This window comes from Pristiophorus japonicus, chromosome 1 (assembly GCF_044704955.1).
Source record: "Pristiophorus japonicus isolate sPriJap1 chromosome 1, sPriJap1.hap1, whole genome shotgun sequence".
NCBI classification, from domain to species: domain Eukaryota; kingdom Metazoa; phylum Chordata; class Chondrichthyes; family Pristiophoridae; genus Pristiophorus; species Pristiophorus japonicus.
In genome coordinates this window covers 160334136-160353107 of record NC_091977.1, presented here as the reverse complement: position 1 = coordinate 160353107, position 18972 = coordinate 160334136, and the positions used below count along the sequence as shown (strand labels likewise).

Sequence of the window (18972 nt, the reverse complement as noted above, 5' to 3'; positions counted from 1 at the left end):
ATTGTTGCTTATAAAATCTAATACCACTATGGAGATGTCCATAGTAATATTGGATTTATGTAATCCAAAAGTCCTTTTGAGTATGTTCACATTCAACGTATTTGCAACAATAGAAACATAGAAATTTACAGCGCAGAAGGAGGCCATTCCAGCCCATCGTGTCCGCACGGCCGACAAAGAGCCACACGGCCCTAGGTCAGCAGCCCTAAAGATTTACATATAAACCTTTGAACAATGACAGAAAGGCAAAGAGCACCCAGCCCAAACAATCCGCCTCACCACAACTGCGACACCCCTCATACTAAAACATTCTACACTCCACCCGAACCGGGTGATCTCCTGGGACAGGCAAAAACCAGATCAAAACCCAGGCCAATTTAGGGAGAAAAAAATCTGGGAAAATTCCTTTCCGACCCATCCAGGCGATCATCCTGGCTGTATTCTATTCCCTGCAGTACTTACGATTATATATGCACCATCCAACAAAAGGTCATTCAGTCTAATCCCAATTACAAGCTCCAGGTCCATAACCCTGCAGGTTACTGCACTTTAAGTGCCCATCCAACCATCTCTCAAAAGTGGTGAGGGTTTCTGCATCCACCACTCTTCCAGGCAGCGAGTTCCAGGTCCCCACAACCCTCTGCGTAAAGAAGCACCCCCCCTCCCCAAATCCCCTCTAAACCGTCCACCAACCACCTTAAAACTATGCCCCCTCGTAATAGACCCCTCCACCAATGGAAATAGACCCTTACTATCCACCATGTCCAGGCCCCTCAATATTTTGTACATATCAATGAGGTCTCCTCTCAACCTCTGTTCCAATGAGAACAAACCCAGCCTATCCAATCTGTCATCATAACTAAGATTCTCCATTCCAGGCAGTATCCTAGTAAATCTCCTCTACACCCTCTCTAGTGCAATCACGTCCTTCCTGTAATACGGCGACAGAACTGCACGCAATACTCCAGCTGTGGCCTAACCAAAGTATTATACAATTTAAGCATAAACATAGAAACATAGAAAATAGGTGCAGGAGTAGGCCATTCGGCCCTTCGAGCCTGCACCACCATTCAATATGATCATGGCTGATCATGCAACTTCAGTACCCCATTCCTGCTTTCTCTCCATACTCCTTGATCCCTTTAGCAGTAAGGGCCACATCTAACTCCCTTTTGAATATATCTTAACGAACTGGCCTCAATAACCTCCCTGCTATTATATTCTATGCCTCGGCCAAAAAAGGCAAGCATTCCGTATGCCCTCTTAACCACTTTATCCACCTGGCCTGCTACTTTCAGGGATCTGTGGACAAGCACTCCAAGGTCCCTTTGTTCATCTACACTATTAAGTAGCCTACCGCTTAATGTGTATACCCTTTCCTTATTATCCCTCCCAAAGTGCATCACCTCACACTTCTCTGAATTAAATTCCATTTGCCACTGCTCTGCCCACCTGACCAGTGGATTGATATCTTCCTGCAGCCCATGACTTTCCTCTTCATTATTAACCACACAGCCAATTTTAATGTCGTCTGCAAACTTCTTAATCATACTCCCTAATCAAATTTAAATCGTTGGTATATACCACAAAAAGCAAGGGTCCCAGTACTGAGCCCTGTGGAACCCCACTGGAAACATCCTTCCAGTCACAAAAACATCCATCAATCATTACCCTTTGCTTCCTACCTCCAAGCCAATTTTGGATCCAACTTGACACTTTGCCCTGTATCCCATGGGCTTTAACCTTCATGGCCAGTCTACCATGTGGGACCTTAGCTAAAATCCATATATACTACATCGTACGAACTACCCTCATCGACCCTCTTGGTTACCTCCTCAAAAAAATGCAATCAGATTAATCAGACACGATCTTCCCTTAACAAATCCGTGCTGACTGACACTAATTAATCCTTGCCTTTCCAAATGCAGATTTATCCTGTCTTTCACGATTTTTTCCAATAATTTTCCCACAACTGAGGTTAGGCTGACAGGCCTGTAATTACTCGGCCTATCCCTTTCTCCCTTGTTAAACAAGGGACTTAAACATTAGCAGTCCTCCAATCCTCCGGCACCATGCCCAGATCCAAAGAGGACTGAAAAATGATGGTCAAGGCCTCTGCTATTTCCTCTTTTACTTGGCTCAACAGCCTGGGATGCATTTCATCCGAGCCTGGGGACTTATCTACTTTCAAAGCTGTTAAATCCCTTAATACTTCCCCTCTCACTATATTTATTTCATCCAGAACATCACACTCCTCCTCGGATAGCAGTATCTGCATTGCCCCTTTCCTTTGTGAAAACTGATACAAAGTATTCGTTAAGAACCCTCCCAACATCTTCTGCCTCCACACAAAGATTACCCTCATGGTCTCTAATAGGCCCTATCCTTTCTTTAGTTACCCACTTACTCTTAATATATTTAAAGAACATCTTAGGGTTTTCCTTAATTTTACTGGCCAAGAATTTCTCGTGCTCTCTCTTAGCCTTCCAAATATCCTTTTTAATTTTGCCTCTTTAACTTTCTATATTCCTCAAGATTCTAAAGTATTTAGCCGTTGATATGTGACATAAGCGTCACTTTTTTTCTTAATCCTCTCCTGTAAGTCCCTAAACATCCAGGGGGCTCTAGAATTATTTTTCCCACCCTTTTTCTTTAAGGGCACATGTTTGGCCTGAGCCTTCCGGATCTTCTCCTTAAATGCCTCCCACTGTTCCGACACTGATTTACCCACAAGTAGCTGTTTCCAGTCCACCATGACCAAATCACTCCTTAACTTAGCAAGTTTTGCAACCCGCTTTTTGAAAATAAAAAAGCAATATTGAAACCATCAAGAATTGGATCATAAATAGTTAAGGAAGAGAATAAGTAGGGTAATATTTAATGTCCCTGTTTAATTTAGAAATGTTAATATTGTACATGTATAATATGGCACTGTAAATATTGCTGTCTAAGACATACATTCATATATTACTTTAAATCAATTATGCAAAATGCGCGTTCTTTAGCATTTTTTAAATTGCTAATGAAGAAAGAACTTCAACATCAAAGGATTACTTAAACTGTCTTTAATACTCAGTGTAACCCAGGTAATTGTTTAACCTATCTGCTAACAAGGGAAATTAAGGATAGTGTTAAATCCAAGGAAGAGGCATATAAATTGGCCAGAAAAAGCAGCAAACCTGAGGACTAGGAGAAATTTAGAATTCAGCAGAGGAGGACAAAGGGTTTAATTAGGAGGGGGAAAATAGAGTACGAGAGGAAGCTTGCTGGGAACATAAAAACTGACTGCAAAAGCTTCTATAGATATGTGAAGAGAAAAAGATTAGTAAAGACAAATGCAGATCCCTTGCAGTCAGATTCAGGTGAATTTATAATGGGGAACAAAGAAATGGCACACCAGTTGAAAAAATACTTTGGTTCTGTCTTCACGAAGGAAGACACAAATAACCTTCCGGAAATACTAGGAGACCGAGGGTCTAGTGAGAAGGAGGAACTGAAGGAAATCCTTATTAGGCGGGAAATTGTGTTAGGGAAATTGATGGATTGAAGGCTGATAAATCCCCAGGGCCTGAAAGTCTGCATTCCAGAGTACTTAAGGAAGTGGCCCTAGAAATAGTGGATGCATTGGTGATCATTTTCCAACAGTCTATCGACTCTGGATCAGTTCCTATGGATGGAGGGTTGCTAATGTAACACCACTTTTTTAAAAAGGAGGGAGAGAGAAAACGGATAATTATAGACCGGTTAGCTTGACATCAGTCGTGGGGAAAATGTTGGAATCAATTATTAAAGATGAAATAGCAGTACATTTGGAAAGCAGTGAGAAGATCGGTCCAAGTCAGCATGGATTTATGAAATGGAAATCCTGCTTGACAAATCTAGAATTGTTTGAGGATGTAACTAGTAGAGTGGACAAGGGAGAACCAGTGGATGTGGTGTATTTGGATTTTCAAAAGGCTTTTGACAAGGTCCCACACAAGAGATGGGTGTGCAAAATTAAAGCACATGGTATTGGGGGTAATGTACTGACGTGGATAGAGAACTGGTTGGCAGACAGGAAGCAGAGAGTCGGGATAAATGTGTCCTTTTCAGAATGGCAGGTAGTGACTAGTGGGGCGCCGCAGGCTCAGTGCTGGCACCCCAACTATTTACAATATACATTAATGATTTAGATGAAGGAATTGAGTGTAATATCTCCAAGTTTGCAGATGACACTAAGCTGGGTGGCGGTGTGAGCTGTGAGGAGGATGCTAAGAGGCTGCAGGGTGACTTGGACAGGTTAGGTGAGTGGGCAAATGCATGGCAGATGTAATATAATGTGGATAAATGTGAGGTTATCCACTTTGGGGGCAAAAACACGAAGGCAGAATATTATCTGAATGGCGGCAGATTAGGAAATGGGGAGGTGCAACGAGACCTGGGTGTCATGGTACATCAGTCATTGAAAGTTGGCATGCAGGTACAGTAGGTGGTGAAGAAGGCAAATGGTATGTTGGCCTTCATAGCTAGGGGATTTGAGTATAAGAGCAGGGAGGTCTTACTGCAGTTGTACAGGGCCTTGGTGAGGCCTCACCTCTAATATTGTGTTCAGTTTTGGTCTCCTTATCTGAGGAAGGGCGATCTTGCTATTGAGGGAGTGCAGCGAAGGTTCACTAGATTGATTCCAGGGATAGCAGGACTGACATATGAGGAGAGACTGGATCGACTGGGTCTGTATTGACTGGAGTTTAGAAGGACGAGAGGAGATCTCATAGAAACATATAAAATTCTGAAGGGACTGGACAGGTTAGATGCAGGAAGAATGTTCCCGATGTTGGGGAAGTCCAGAACCAGACGACACAGCCCTAAGGATAAGGGGTAAGCCATTTAGGACTGAGATGAGGAGAAACTTCTTCACTCAGAGAGTGGTTAACCTGTGGAATTCCCTACCGCAGAGAGTTGTTGATGCCAGTTGGATATATTCAAGAGGGAGTTAGATATGGTTCTTACGGCTAAAGGGATCAAGGGGTATGGAGAGAAAACAGGAAAGGGGTACTGAGGTGAATGATCAGCCATGATCTTATTGAATGGTGGTGCAGGCTCGAACGGCCGAATGGCCTACTCCTTCACCTATTTTCTATGTTTCTTCTATGTTTCTATGCTGTCATCACTAGGTATGAAAAGAACATGAATCTGTTCATTCCAAGTCTACAGCTAGTTTCTGGAAATAGAATTTGATTTTCATCACTACTTAGTAGAGAAAGTCATGTGTTGGTGTAACACAGTTGTTGTTTTTGTCTCATCTGACTACACGTTAACCAGACATGCAATTTGTAATTCACTGACCTTTGGTCATCGTTTCCAGTAAAACCTTTTTGAAGTACAATGTATGTTGAAGTGCATTTTTACTTAAATTATGTCAATTACTATAAATTTGATAATTTCTGTAATTTTAGGTCAGGTGGTTAGTGGATACAGAATAAGGGATGGAAAATGGACATTAATTGGTCGACAGAATCCGCAACTGCCGCAGGTATGTTTGTTCCTGAATTCATACAATCTGCAAATATTGGCCCAAATCTTGCTGGAGTGGGCACCCCGTGGTGTTCCTCATTAGTTCGACTTTTTCTCTCACCCTTCAATTCAAAAATGTTTTGCCCTGTAAGTTTCTTGAAGTGCGAGTTGATAACGGCACTGCGAGGGCAACAGGGCATCTGGGACCTTGATGAACAATGAGACTAGCAGTCTATCTCGTTAATCAATGGGATTTAAGGATTGAGAAAGAAAGAGAAGAATGACCGAGAAGGACGGTGAGTTAGAGTCAAATGAGGTACAGAAAGATAAACAAAATGAAGGAAAGAAAGATTGGATTAAGAGGGAAAAAAGAAACAGAAAGGAGACGTAAGAAAATAAATTTTACATTTTTAAATTTTAAAAATTTCTAAATGAGATGCACACAGTTTAAACTTGTTTCCTTTCTGTGCTGGATAGGTTGATTGTCATTGCAGGAACATAAATCTCCTCATCCTTATGCTATTAATTGCCAGCCCTATTTTTTGCAGCGAGTTCAATTGGTAATTGATGCGCAAATGCAGCAACTTCATGAAACTCACGCGGAGGTTGACAGTGAAAATCTGGGCCATTGTCTTTAAAAGCTATCCAGTTAAAATTTATTTCAATTAATCCTTTAAAAACATTGCCATTAAACTGTTTTTTAACATGTTGCTTTGGATCTTTTTCAGGCTTTCTATCGTGTGGAAAACCCAATGGATATTAAGTATGGTGATACCATTACAGCTAGATGTGTTTTCACAGGCAAAGGAAGGACAACTGTTACACGGATAGGGTACGTCTCAAATTGACCCACTTAATAGCAGGAGTAACATATTTTATTTCAAAAATTAATTGTATATCTTACTTCTGAAAATGCAAGGTCCTTAGGGCTAGACTTTCCATCAGTTTTGCTTCGCTACTGCCCACTTAACGTCCATATTAACACTGAGATGAAGTATATCGGCCATTTCACAAAAAAATGGAAACTAACGCCCATTTATCGCCAAGATTTGCTTTCGGCATCTAGATAACGCCGAGAAATAATTAAACTGTCCAACCATATTTTTTTGCCGTAAAGGCTCAGAATAAACAAAACTAATGCCCATAATATCACCGCGCATTACTTTCAACATTTCACCCATATATTGCCGAAAATATCGCTCGCCCAAAAAAACGCTGGAAAAAAGCAGCTCTCACCTGACCTTAACCCAGCAGTATGGATGCTATTTTGTAAATCGGAGGACTTTTCATTTAAAAGGCTGCTTCAAGTTCTGGGGAGATTTGCTTTAATCTGGGAATTCTTTTAAGGTGATTTGAAAATCTGAACAAACATCTTATCATACTGTGGACTAATTGAATTTATTTTATGGTTTTAGTCGGAAAATTAGTGCACCAGAAATGTAGGTTTGGAGTAAAACATTACCGGTCTAACTGCAATACATCAAATCTGAATTTATTGCCTCCTAACACTTACAATTACAATTATATAAATATAAATATTAATAAATGTAATGCTTGCTCTGCCGGAACCGACAAGGTCATTCCAGCGCTTGCGGCACTGCTTGGCCTCACGGATCTTGTGTGTCGCCGACGACACAACCTCTGCAATCTCAGCCCAGATCTTTTGGTATACTTTTGGGGTTGGCTTCATTTATCTTAATTGCTCAAGATATCCAGATTTTCTTTTGAAAAACATTTAAGATACCCTCAATGTTATTGGGGAATAAATTGTTTTTTTGAATATTATGCCATGGCTTATAATAGTTTATATTGCCCATATGACTGGAAAGTGCAATTTTGATGAGGAAAAGATCCATGTTCATTTATGTACAATTTCAGTAATCACAGTTACTTGATCATTTAAGTAAATAAGCTTTGAATTTCACAAGGGGAGCGTTTGTGTGCAGAGGAGGCCTCAAGAGACAGTGTTGTTCAACTCTCACAATAGAGGTGGGGTGTGATTAAAATCTAGAGGGAGGGAGGAATAAAATCTTCAGAAGTATCAATTTTAAAAGTTTAATAGTAAATTAAAAGCTCACTAACCTAAAAGGAAAAATCATTTGGGGGAAAAAAGCATGTAGGCAGCAGAGCTGACACTGACAGCTCAGTAAACTATTCCAGAGCCACCTGCAATTGCACTATCAACACAACAAGGTTACGTAAGTGTTCCCATTATAAATGTGGACATGGGAATTTATAATGGGATAGGCTGACAAAAGAAGTATAACAAAAATGTGACAACAGGAATTAAATGCTTGCAGACACAGATTTCACAGCTGAGTCCCGAGAGAAACTTGCTGCAGGCTACATTTCCTGTGCTGCTGCAAAGGCAGCTTGTATCTTTCCTTCCATATTTGTAGGTATCGGAGGGGCTGGCAAGAGGACATGCACATAATACAATCCTGAGAGACAACATCATTATCGGAATGCATACCTGCAATTCCACTGGTGCTGAGCACTGGCTTTGCATGGCTATTAACCTGTGGGGAAAGCAGGCTGAATGCTGCAAATTAAATGGTTGAAATGCTGAGACATCCTTCTCTGTATCCCAGTCTTGGCTTTCTCCAATCTGCCCTGAGACTTCTATGGCAGCAATAGGTACCTTCATTGCAGAAACAAGGACTGCTATTGGAGGCTCTGTATTGGGGGTTCCCACTGCTAATTGGTCTGGCGCTGCCAAGTGCTCCAGGGTAGGTTGCAGTGCCACGCACACATCCGCCATGGTGTCGCTGAAGTGAGCAGACCGCAACTGATCCCACCTGCTGCACATTCTTGCAGTGTCTCCAGTAGATACGCATCCTTCTTTTGAAAGCTAGATAGAGAGCCTTAGTAAGCCTTCTGATCCTCCGGCCAACAAGCTCTGTCTTGTCTCCTATCACAAGCTCCCCTTGCCCATACGTATTCTGTGCAACAGCCTGTTAATCGTTCTCTGGCTCATTAACTAAAGCCTCTCAAGTATGTGTGTCTGGGCTGGTGTTTGGAAGAGGGAGCGTGATTGTCAATGTGTGTGAAGTGGTGCTGACAGGTCCTGAAGCAGAGAAGCTTGGTTTCTCTCCTGTTCCTCTGCTCATTGCTGTTGCACATGAGGAAGAGAGGACAGTATAGGTAGCTGAGGAGCACAGGTATCATTATATTTTCAGTACAAAGGTAACATGAGGGCGTCATCATGTGTTTTGATGACAAATTGTATGTGCTGCAGAAGAATAAGAGGGAAAAGCAGATGAATATTGTGACCAATTTGCAACTGATACTTTCCCACCTACTCAGGTAGAAGGAGAAATGAGGTCCTGTCGGCAGATTTTAGGGAGCTAGGAAAGAGATTAAAAGCAGGACCTCAAAGGTATTAATCTCTGCATTACTCTTGGTGCCTGTACAGGCCGAATGGGTTGCACCTCAACAGAGCCGGTACCAATATCCTTGCATGGAGGTTTGCTAGTGCTGTTGGGGAGGGTTTAGTGCATGGTTGACAAGTAAGTGGTGGGATCCGGAATGCTGTCATCCTGAGGAATGACAGCACCTCCCATTTCCAGCGAGCCACTGACTCTCCGACAGGACTGGGCCATAACAACCGGAGCACGATGTGTCCCCACAACTTGCTGACCTGCTTTGGCATCGTCACTTCCCCGTTGGATAGTGGGGAACGCAGAGAGTATGGAAGCAGACATGGACTACATCACTTGCCAAGCTGAAGCAAAGCTTGTGCCTGCGATGCGCTCAAGTCTGCGTCGTGATCAATGGCACACGCCACACACTGGAACTCCACTGTCGCTGCTCGAGGCCACCAGCCTCTCTGTGTGGGCAATGATGGCCTCGCTGGACTCACAACTTGCAGAGACAATCTGCGACGCTGCCTCCGCAACAGTCGCAGTGAGCTTGTCGATGCTCGCTGGGATCCGCCCCAATGCATCCATCAGCTCATGGTGCATTCCTGTGATTTCCCTGGACATTTCCACCAGGTCCAACTCCACGCCTGCCTGTCTTTGAGCAGACTGACTTTGCCGACTCACCCTCCAGAGATTCCACCCTGGCACTGCGTTGCTGTACGCCACTGGGGCCAGGAGCCTCCGACTCCTCAAACCCCGGGAAGTCAGCATCGTCCCCAGATGAACTTAGTCCCGATGGGGCAACTGGTGGGCTCTCATACTCCGCCAGGTCAGTCTCCTCCCCTCCCACCATCGTCGTCTCCACCATGGCCTGACATGGAGGTGTCCCTCGAGGGATGCTGCACCTCTGGTTGGTCATCTGGAAGTAGAAAACATCAGACGAGTGAATAAGCAGCAGGGGAGAGGGCAGGGTGATATGAGGAAGGTGACACATGTTCATTTGAAGGCCCGTCACAACTCCATAATATCTCTCAATGCAGTCTCTTGAGTTACTCGAAGGGGGCTCAGCATCGCCCCCAACAACTGCCCAATCTGGGACTCCGATGAGGGTTGATACCCTTTTCTCGACATCGGTCAAGGGGATTGGTTGAGGCGGACCACCGCCTGTCTGCAGCTCCTCCCTCCTATTATGGGAGTGTTTGGACTGCAAAGAGAAAAATAGAAAGGGCCCAGAAAGGGTTTCTCTGTTGTTGTGGCACATATGCCTACCAGAGTACAATAGGTGATACTGTGTGACTCTTGTGTTGATTCTGTTCAATCTGTTTGGGTGTTGCATGTGCTTCGTCAGTATTTGTTCACAGGTTAGAGGGATCTAACATGGGGGCTGCAAATGATCTTTCAGAAAGGCATAGCAGCAGTTGGAGTTGCGAGGAATTATGTGAATGAGAGTTACTGTGCATGGATCATTAAAAGCCAATGGGTGCCGAAGTAAGCCTTCATCTTTCTTATGCATGGTGAAAGCCAACCCACATAGTGTTGAGAGGGACCATATGCATGACAAACTTCATAGTGTGTGAGATTAATGTTAGAAGTCATGGAGGCATACATAGATGCAAATGGTACTCAATCTGACGAGCCTCCTAAGGTCGTTGAACTTTTTCCAACACTGTGTGCCAGTCCTGGGCACTGTGTCTGTCTGCAGCAGACTCCTCCTGCGCTATTTCCCTCCATAGTCATTTAAACACAGGAGGGAGTGGTCTGGTCCGCCCAGCAAGATGGAGTGAGGACCACCTCATCTACGCTGCGTGGACTAAGGCCTCACTTGCCTCATTACTGAAGCGCCTGGCACACAGCCTTCCCTCAGACTCTGCCATCGCAGCAGGAGTGACTGAAGTGGGGCCGTTTATAAGCTGCCGTGCCCTGCATCAGCATTTACAACCGGGGAAAAAAATCATTGCGCATGCGCAAAATGGCCACCTCCTTTAACGGCAAAAGTTTTGGCGCGGACGTACGAATTCAGTCGTGCACCGCCTGGCTTACCGCTAACGCTCATCCAGATGGCTTTTTCGCCAAAACCTCCAGGCGAAGGCGCAAACTTTTACCCCCCCCCCCCCCCCAGGAAATCCAAAAAGCCAAAAATCCAGCTAATAGAGTACAAAAGCATGGAAACTATGATGAACCTTTATAAAACACTAGTTCGGCCTCAACTAGAGTATTGTGTCCAATTCTGGCACATCGCACTTTAGGAAGGATGTGTAGGCCTTTGAGAGGGTGCAGAAAAGTTTTGCGAGAATGATTCCAGGGATGAGGGACTTCAGTTAAGTGGATAGACTGGAGACGCTGGGATTGTTCTCCTTAAAGCAGAGAAGATTGAGAGGAGATTTGACAGAGGTGTTCAAAATCATGAGGGGTCTGAACAGAGTAGATAGAGAAACTGTTCCCATTGGCAGAAGGGTTGAGAACAATGGACACACATTTAAGGTGATTGGCAAAAGAACCAAAGGCGACATAAGAAAAACTTTTTTACACAGCGAGTGGTTAGGATCTGGAATGCATTGCCTGAAAGGGTGGTGGAGGCAGACTCAATCACAGCTTACGAGAGGAAGTTGGATAAGTACCAGAATGGAAAAAAAATTGCAGGGCTACGGGGAAAGGGCGGGGTAGTGGGACTAGCTTGAGGTGCTCTTGCAAAAAGCCGGCACAAGCTCGACGGGCCGAATGGCCGCCTTTCGTGCTATAACCATTCTATGATTCTATGATTAAGAACTCCACAGTCGCACGATGGGGATGCTTTAATCTTCCATCTATGGAGAAGATGGCAGCATCTACCATGTCCGGTTCTGAGGCGGTTGATGATTAACCACTGTTTGCGAGGAAGGTTTGATCCCTTCAGGTTTTACTGTGGGGTCCTCTATAAGGAATCCATTCCTTATGTCACAGTTCTTCCAAGCATTTCATCATCGGTCATCAAGACTGAGGGGAGATCGCTGAAGGGTTTCGGCGAAGGTCCAAAATGGCCGTCTAGTCGTCCTGGACTTTGCTGATGTAGCCGTTGCATTTGCGGCATAGGTGTGGTGGTGTGATGTTTGCAAGCATGGGCAGCCAAGGTGTTTATGTCGATAAAAGCGTACCGGCCATAATTCTCATAGTAGAATTCAGCTGGGCATCAACGGATTTGACGTGGACTTCATAGCCATGCCGGATAGCAGTACTCTGCTATAGAGTACATCAGGGTGAGTGCTGCCATCCGGATGGTTTGAGCATCTGCTCCTCATTTGGATCCAGCGAGTTTAACCCTACTCTTCAGTTTGTTCCCAAGATTTTGGAGATGCTGTCTATACAACTGGGTAAGATCGAGCGAGACTCCTAAATAGGAGGATTTTTTGGCATGGTTTACCTCAGCGCTGAAAAAGGAGACATTCAAAGCTTGGTTTGCTTGATGGATGCTGAGATGGAATTTCGAGGTGACAGTCTTTTGCGGGTTTGGCCAAAGTCACCATCAGTGGAAGTAGGCCTCCATCCTTTAAATCACTGGTTAGGGTCTCCTCCGTAATGGACAGATTCATGTTTTGTCAGGCCAAGGCAATGTCATCAGCGTATATGAACTTGTGGCACTCCAAGTAGGTCACTGGTTGAAACGTTGACTAACACGTGGGCCAGGACAGAATCCTGTGGGAGTTTGTTGTTCAATGTCCTATATCTGGAAGATGACTAGTATGCGGTGCCAAATTCAGGAAATTAGTGGCTTGTGAAGAGCTATTTAAGAATGGTTTTCAGCTGGCCTTTTGCATTTGACAGCTCACCCACGGGGTCTATGCTGGTCGGTAATCACGTCTGTTAAGCTGAGGCGGGAGTTCAGTAGCCATTGAATCAGCTGTTGAGTTGACAGATTCAAATATGAAGTAAAAGCTCCCACCTTACAGGGATAACATCCCTCAGCCACAAGCCGATCCTCACTGCATTTTCACAACATATTCACCATGCTGAAAGTCTTTACATAAGTCTCCATCCAGTCTGACCTCAGTACTGTTCTCACCATTAATAGATTGCTTCTGTCATCTCGACTTCACCTGCCACAGAAACATAGTACAGAAGGAGGCCATTTCGGCTCATCGTGTCCGCGCTGGCCGACAAAGAGCCACACGGCCCTTGGTCAGCAGCCCGAAAGGTTACTTATAAACCTGTGAACGATGACGGAAAGGCAAAGAGCACCCAGCCCAACCAGTCCACATCACCACAACTGTGATACCCCTTATACTAAAACAGTCAACACTCCACCCCAACCGGATCCATGTGATCTCCTGGGAGAGGCAAAAAACAGATAAAAACCCAGGCCAATTTCGGGAGAAAAAATCTGGGAAAATTCCTCTCCAACCCATTCAGGCGATAGAAACTAGTCCAAGAGATCACCCTGGCCGTATTCTATTCCCTGCAGTACTTACCATTATATCTGCTCCGTCCAACAAAAGGTCATCCAGTCTCATCCCAGTTACCAGCTCTAGGTCTGTAACTCTGCAGGTTACTGCACTTTAACCTAGAAACATAGAAAATAGGTGCAGGAGTAGACCATTCGGCCCTTCGAGCCTGCACCACCATTCAATAAGATCATGGCTGATCATCACTTCACTACCCCTTCCCTGCTTTCTCTCCATACCCCTTGACCACTTTGGCCGTAAGGGCCGTATCTAACTCCCTCTTGAATATATCCAACGAATTGGCATCAACAACTCTCTGCGGCAGAGAATTCCACAGGTTAACAACTCTCTGAGTGAAGAAGTTTCTCCTCATCTCGGTCCCAAATGGCTTCCCCCTTATCCTTAGACTGTGTCCCCTGGTTCTGGACTTCCCCAACATCGGGAACATTCTTCCTGCATCTAACCTGTGCAATCCCGTCAGTATTTTATATGTTTCTATGAGATCCCCTCTCATTCTTCTAAACTCCAGAGAATACAGGCCCAGTCGATCCAATCTCTCCTCATATGTCAGTCCTGCCATCCCGGGAATCAGTCTGGTGAACCTTCGCTGCACTCCCTCAATAGCAAGATCGTCCTTCCTCAGATTAGGAGACCAAAACTGAACACAATATTCCAAGTGAGGCCTCACCAAGGCCCTGTACAACTTGAAGTAAGACCTCCCTGCTCCTATACTCAAATCCCCTAGCTATGAAGGCCAACATATGAAGTGCCCATCCAACTATCTCTTAAAAGTGGTGAGGGTTTCTGCATCCACCACTCTTCCAGGCAGCGAGTTCCAATCCCCACAGCCCTCTGCATAAAGAAGCCTCCCCCCCTCAAATCCCCTCTTAACCTTCCACCAACCACCTTAAAACTATGCCCCCTCATAATAGACTCCTCCACCAATGGAAATAGACCCTTACTATCCACTATGTCCAGGCCCCTCAATATTTTGTACACTTCAATGTCTCCTCTCAACCTCCTCTGTTCCATTGAGAACAAACCCAGCCTATCCAATCTGTCCTCATAACTAAGATTCTCCATTCCAGGCAGCATCCTAGTAAATCTCCTCTGCACCCTCTTTAGTGCAATCACGTCCTTCCTGTAATATGGCGACAGAACTGCACGCAATACTCCAGCTGTGGCCTAACCAAAGTATTATACAATTTAAGCATAATCTCCCTTCTCTTATATTCTATGCCTCGGCCAATAAAGGCAAGTATTCCGTATGCCTTCTTAACCACCTTATCCACCTGGCCTGCTACTTTCAGGGATCTATGGACAAGCACTCCAAGGTCCCTTTGTTCATTTGCACTATTAGGTGGCCTACTGCTTAATGTGTATACCCTTTCCTTATTAGCCCTCCCAAAGTGCATCACCTCACACTTCTCTGAATTAAATTCCATTTGCCACTGCTCTGCCCACCTGACCAGTAGATTGATATCTTCCTGCAGCCCATGACTTTCCTCTTCATTATTAACCACACAGCCAATTTTAGTGTCGTCTGCAAACTTCTTAATCATACTCCCTAATCAAATTTAAATCGTTGGTATATACCACAAAAAGCAAGGGTCCCAGTACTGAGCCCTGTGGAACCCCACTGGAAACATCCTTCCAGTCACAAAAACATCCATCAATCATTACCCTTTGCTTCCTACCTCCAAGCCAATTTTGGATCCAACTTGACACTTTGCCCTATACTCCTTGGGCTTTAACCTTCATGGCCAGTCTACCACGTGGGACCTTATCAAAAGCTTTGCTAAAGTCCATATATACTACATCGTACACACTACCCTGATCGACCCTCTTGGTTACCTCCTCAAAAAATTCAATCAGGTTAGTCAAACATGATCTTCACTTAGCAAATCCGTGCTGACTGTCCCTAGTTAATCCTTGCCTTTCCAAATGCAGATTTATCCTATCTTTTAGGATTTTTTTCTAATAATTTTCCCACCACTGAGGTTAGGCTGACAGGCCTGTAATTACTCGGCCTATCCCTTTCTCCCTTATTAAACAAGGGTACTTTATTAGCAGTCCTCCAATCTTCCGGCACCATGCCCAGATCCAAAGAGGACTGGAAAATGATGGTCAAGGCCTCTGCTATTTCCTCTTACTTCGCTCAACAGTCTGGGATGCATTTCATCTGGGCCTGGGGACTGATCTACTTTCAAAGCTGCTAAACCCCTTAATACTTCTTCTCTCACTATATTTATTTCATCCAGAACATCACACTCCTCCTCGATAGCAGTATCTGCAATGCCCCTTTCCTTTGTGAAAACAGATGCAAAGTATTCGTTAAGAACCCTATCAACATCATCTGCCTCCACACAAAGATTACCCTCATTGTCTCTAATAGGCCCACCCTTTCTTTAGTTACCCTCTTACTCTTAATCTATTTATAGAACATCTTAGGATTTTCCTTAATTTTACTGGCCAAGAATTTCTCGTGATCTCTCTTAGCATTCCTAATATCGTTTTTAATTTTGTCTCTTAACTTTCTATATTCCTCAAGATTCTATAGTATTTAGCCGTTGATATATGACATAAGCGTCCCTTTTTTTCTTAATCCTCCCCTGTAACCCTAGACATCCAGGGGGCTCTAGAATTATTTTTCCCAGCTTTATTCTTTAAAGGCACATGTTTGGCCTGAGCCTTCCAGATCTCCTCCTTAAATGTCTCCCACTGTTCCAACACTGATTTACGCACATATAGCTGTTTCCAGTCCACCATGGCCAAATCACTCCTTAATTTAGCAAAATTAGCTTTTCCCCAATTCGGAACTTTTATTCCAGGCCTATTCTTGTCCTTGTCCATAACCAACTTGAATCTGACTGAATTATGGTCACTGGCACCCAAGTGCTCTCCCACTAATACCCCTTCAACCTGCCAAGCTTCATTTCCCAAAACTAAATCCAAGACCACCCCCTCTCGTGTTGGGCTGACTAATAAAGTTCTCTTGAATGCATTTCAAGAATTCCGCACCTCTATACCCTTCACACTAAATTTGTCCCAATCAATATTTGGATAGTTAAATCCCCTACTATTACTTCCCTTTGTTTTTTGGACTTCACAGCAATTTGCCTACATATTTGCTCCTCTATCTCCCTCCCACTGTTTGGGGGTCTGTAATAAATGCCCTGCAGTGTGATCGCCCCTTTTTTATTTTTCAATTCGACCCATATGGCCTCATTTGATGATCCCTCTAACATACAATCCCTCCTCACTGCTGTAATAGTTTCTTTAATCAGTACAGCAACCCCTTTTTACCCCCCTCTCTATCTTGTCTAAAAATCCTGTAGCCAAGAATATTGATCTGCCAAACCTGCCCCTCTTTCAGCCATGTTTCTGTAATGGCTATAATGTCATACTCCCAAGTGTCTACCTGTGCTCTTAGCTCATCCAATTTATTTGCTATACTCCTTGCATCAAAGTATATACCATTCAGCACAGGAAGTACTCCTTGCTTACTACATACTAAGCCCTGTATCCTCTGTCTTACAGATTCACTTTCTAGATTCTTGCTATCCAATTTCTGCTTCACTTCCTTCCCATTTGAATTCGTTCTCAGATTCCCATCCCCCTGCCAAGCTAGTTTAAACTCTCCCCAACAGCACTAGCAAAACTCCCCGCGAGGACATTGGTCCCGACGCTGTTGCAGTGCAACCCGTCCGGTTTGTACAGGTCCCATCTCCCCCAGAAGCGGTCCCAAAGCCTAAAGAATTTAAAGCCCTCCCTCCTACACCAACTTTCCAGCCACATGTTCATCCTCTCTATCCTTCTATTCTTATATTCATTCGCACGTGGCAAAGGGAGATTACTACCTTTGAGGTCCTACCCTTTAATTTTCTTCCTAGCTCCTTGAATTCTTCCTGTAGGACCTCATCCCTTATTTTACCTATGTCATTGGTCCCGATATGGACCACGACCTCTAGCTGTTCACCCTCCTCCCCCCCCCCCCCCCCCCAGGATGCCCTGCGTCCGCTCTGTGACATCCTTAACCCTGGCACCAGGGAGGCACAAAACCATTCAAAGGTCACGTCTACAGCCGCAGAAACGCCTGTCCGTTCCCCTAACTATAGAATCCTCTATCACTAGGGCTCTTTTGTTCTTCGTCCCTCCCCCCTGTGCAACTGAGCCACCCGTGGTGCCTTGGAATTGGCTCTGGCTGCACTCCCCAGAGGCAGCATCATCCTTACCGATACTCAGAAGTGAATATTGGTTTGAAAGTGAGATGGACTCACAGGGACTCCTGCGCTACCTGCCTAGCATTCTTACTATGTCTGGTGGTCACCCACTTCCTCTCTACCTACATGCCTTTAAACTGCGGGGTGACCACCTCCTGAAACGTGCTATCCACATAGTTCTCAGCCTCGTGGATGCACCTTATTGACTTCACCCGCTGCTCCAGCTCCGAAACGAGGAGCTCAAACAGTTGAAGCTGGAGACACCTCCTGCACACATGGTTGTCTAGGCTGCGCGAAGCGTCCAGGACTTCCCACATGCCGCAGGATGTGCACTCCATGGGACTGAGCTGCACTGCTATCCCTCTAGTTAGCCTTATCTAGTTTAAAATCTACTTAAAAAGAAATAGAGAAAAGAGAGCTACTTACCAACTCACCGACCTCTGTGGCCTCCCGAACTCACCGACCTCTGTGGCCTCCTGACCTCTCGGCCTCCGAACTCCCAACCTAAAAGAAAGAGAGAAAAGAGACCTACTTAGCAACTCACTCACCAACCTCTGAGGCATCCAAACTCCTGACTCGCCGACCTCACAGGGCCAACCGACTTGCCGACCTCACGGCCTACCTATTTGCCGACTTCCCGACTCACCGACCTCAGGGCCTTTCCGACTCGTCGACCTCAGGGCCTTACTGACTCGCTCACCTCCTGACTCGCCGACCTCAGGGCCTTACCGACTCGCTCATCTCCCGACTCGCCAACCTCAGGGCCTTACTGACTCACCAACCTCCCGACTCACCGACTTCGGGGCCTTTCCGACTCGCCGACCTCAGGGCCTTACTGACTCGCTCACCTCCTGACTCGCCGACCTCAGGGCCTTATCAACTCGCTCACCTCCCGACTCGCCAACCTCAGGGCCTTACTGACTCACCAACCTCCCGACTCACCGACCTCGGGGCCTTTCCGACTCACCGACCTCGGGGCCTTTCCGACTCGCCGACCTCAGGTCCTTACCGACTCGCCGACCTCCCAACTCACTGACCTCCCGACTCGTCAGAATTGAAATCTTCACCGACCTCTCGGAACTCCCGACCTCTCGACCCCTCTGAAAGGTCCCATCTATTCCATCAGCATGGGTGCCCTTTATGCTCTCTCACCTTGGTCCTCAGAATCCCGCCACGATCAGGCCCAACATCAGCAACACCAACCTTCTCCGCAATCAACTGACGCTGCACAGGACAAAGGGCATCAGCACCCGACCACATCGCTGCATGGGAGGCCAGGGATGGCCTCACCATGGCCAGATTTACTTCACTTGATGCTGTACACCCTGGTTGCCACATGATGCACCAGGTTGGTGCCACCTCACACCAAAACCATAAAGCATCCCTACAATGCCCAAGCCATTCCTTTCACATTCATCAATATTGCGGGGGGTACCATTATGTTTCATCATTCACTGCAACTCGTTAAGACCACCACAG

The 18972-nt window shown here is 45.3% G+C and overlaps 1 protein-coding gene across 4 annotated transcripts in view; it reads left to right on the top strand.

The window, feature by feature from the left end:
* pam (peptidylglycine alpha-amidating monooxygenase) overlaps positions 1 to 18972 on the top strand; it is a 398693-nt gene that overhangs the window by 299091 nt on the left and 80630 nt on the right. For all 4 annotated transcript variants that reach the window (XM_070884267.1, XM_070884245.1, XM_070884252.1 and 1 more), the window contains 2 exons: positions 5436 to 5512; positions 6222 to 6325. In XM_070884267.1, the coding sequence (XP_070740368.1) occupies positions 5436 to 5512; positions 6222 to 6325 (181 nt within the window). The remainder of the gene's footprint in view (positions 1 to 5435; positions 5513 to 6221; positions 6326 to 18972) is intronic.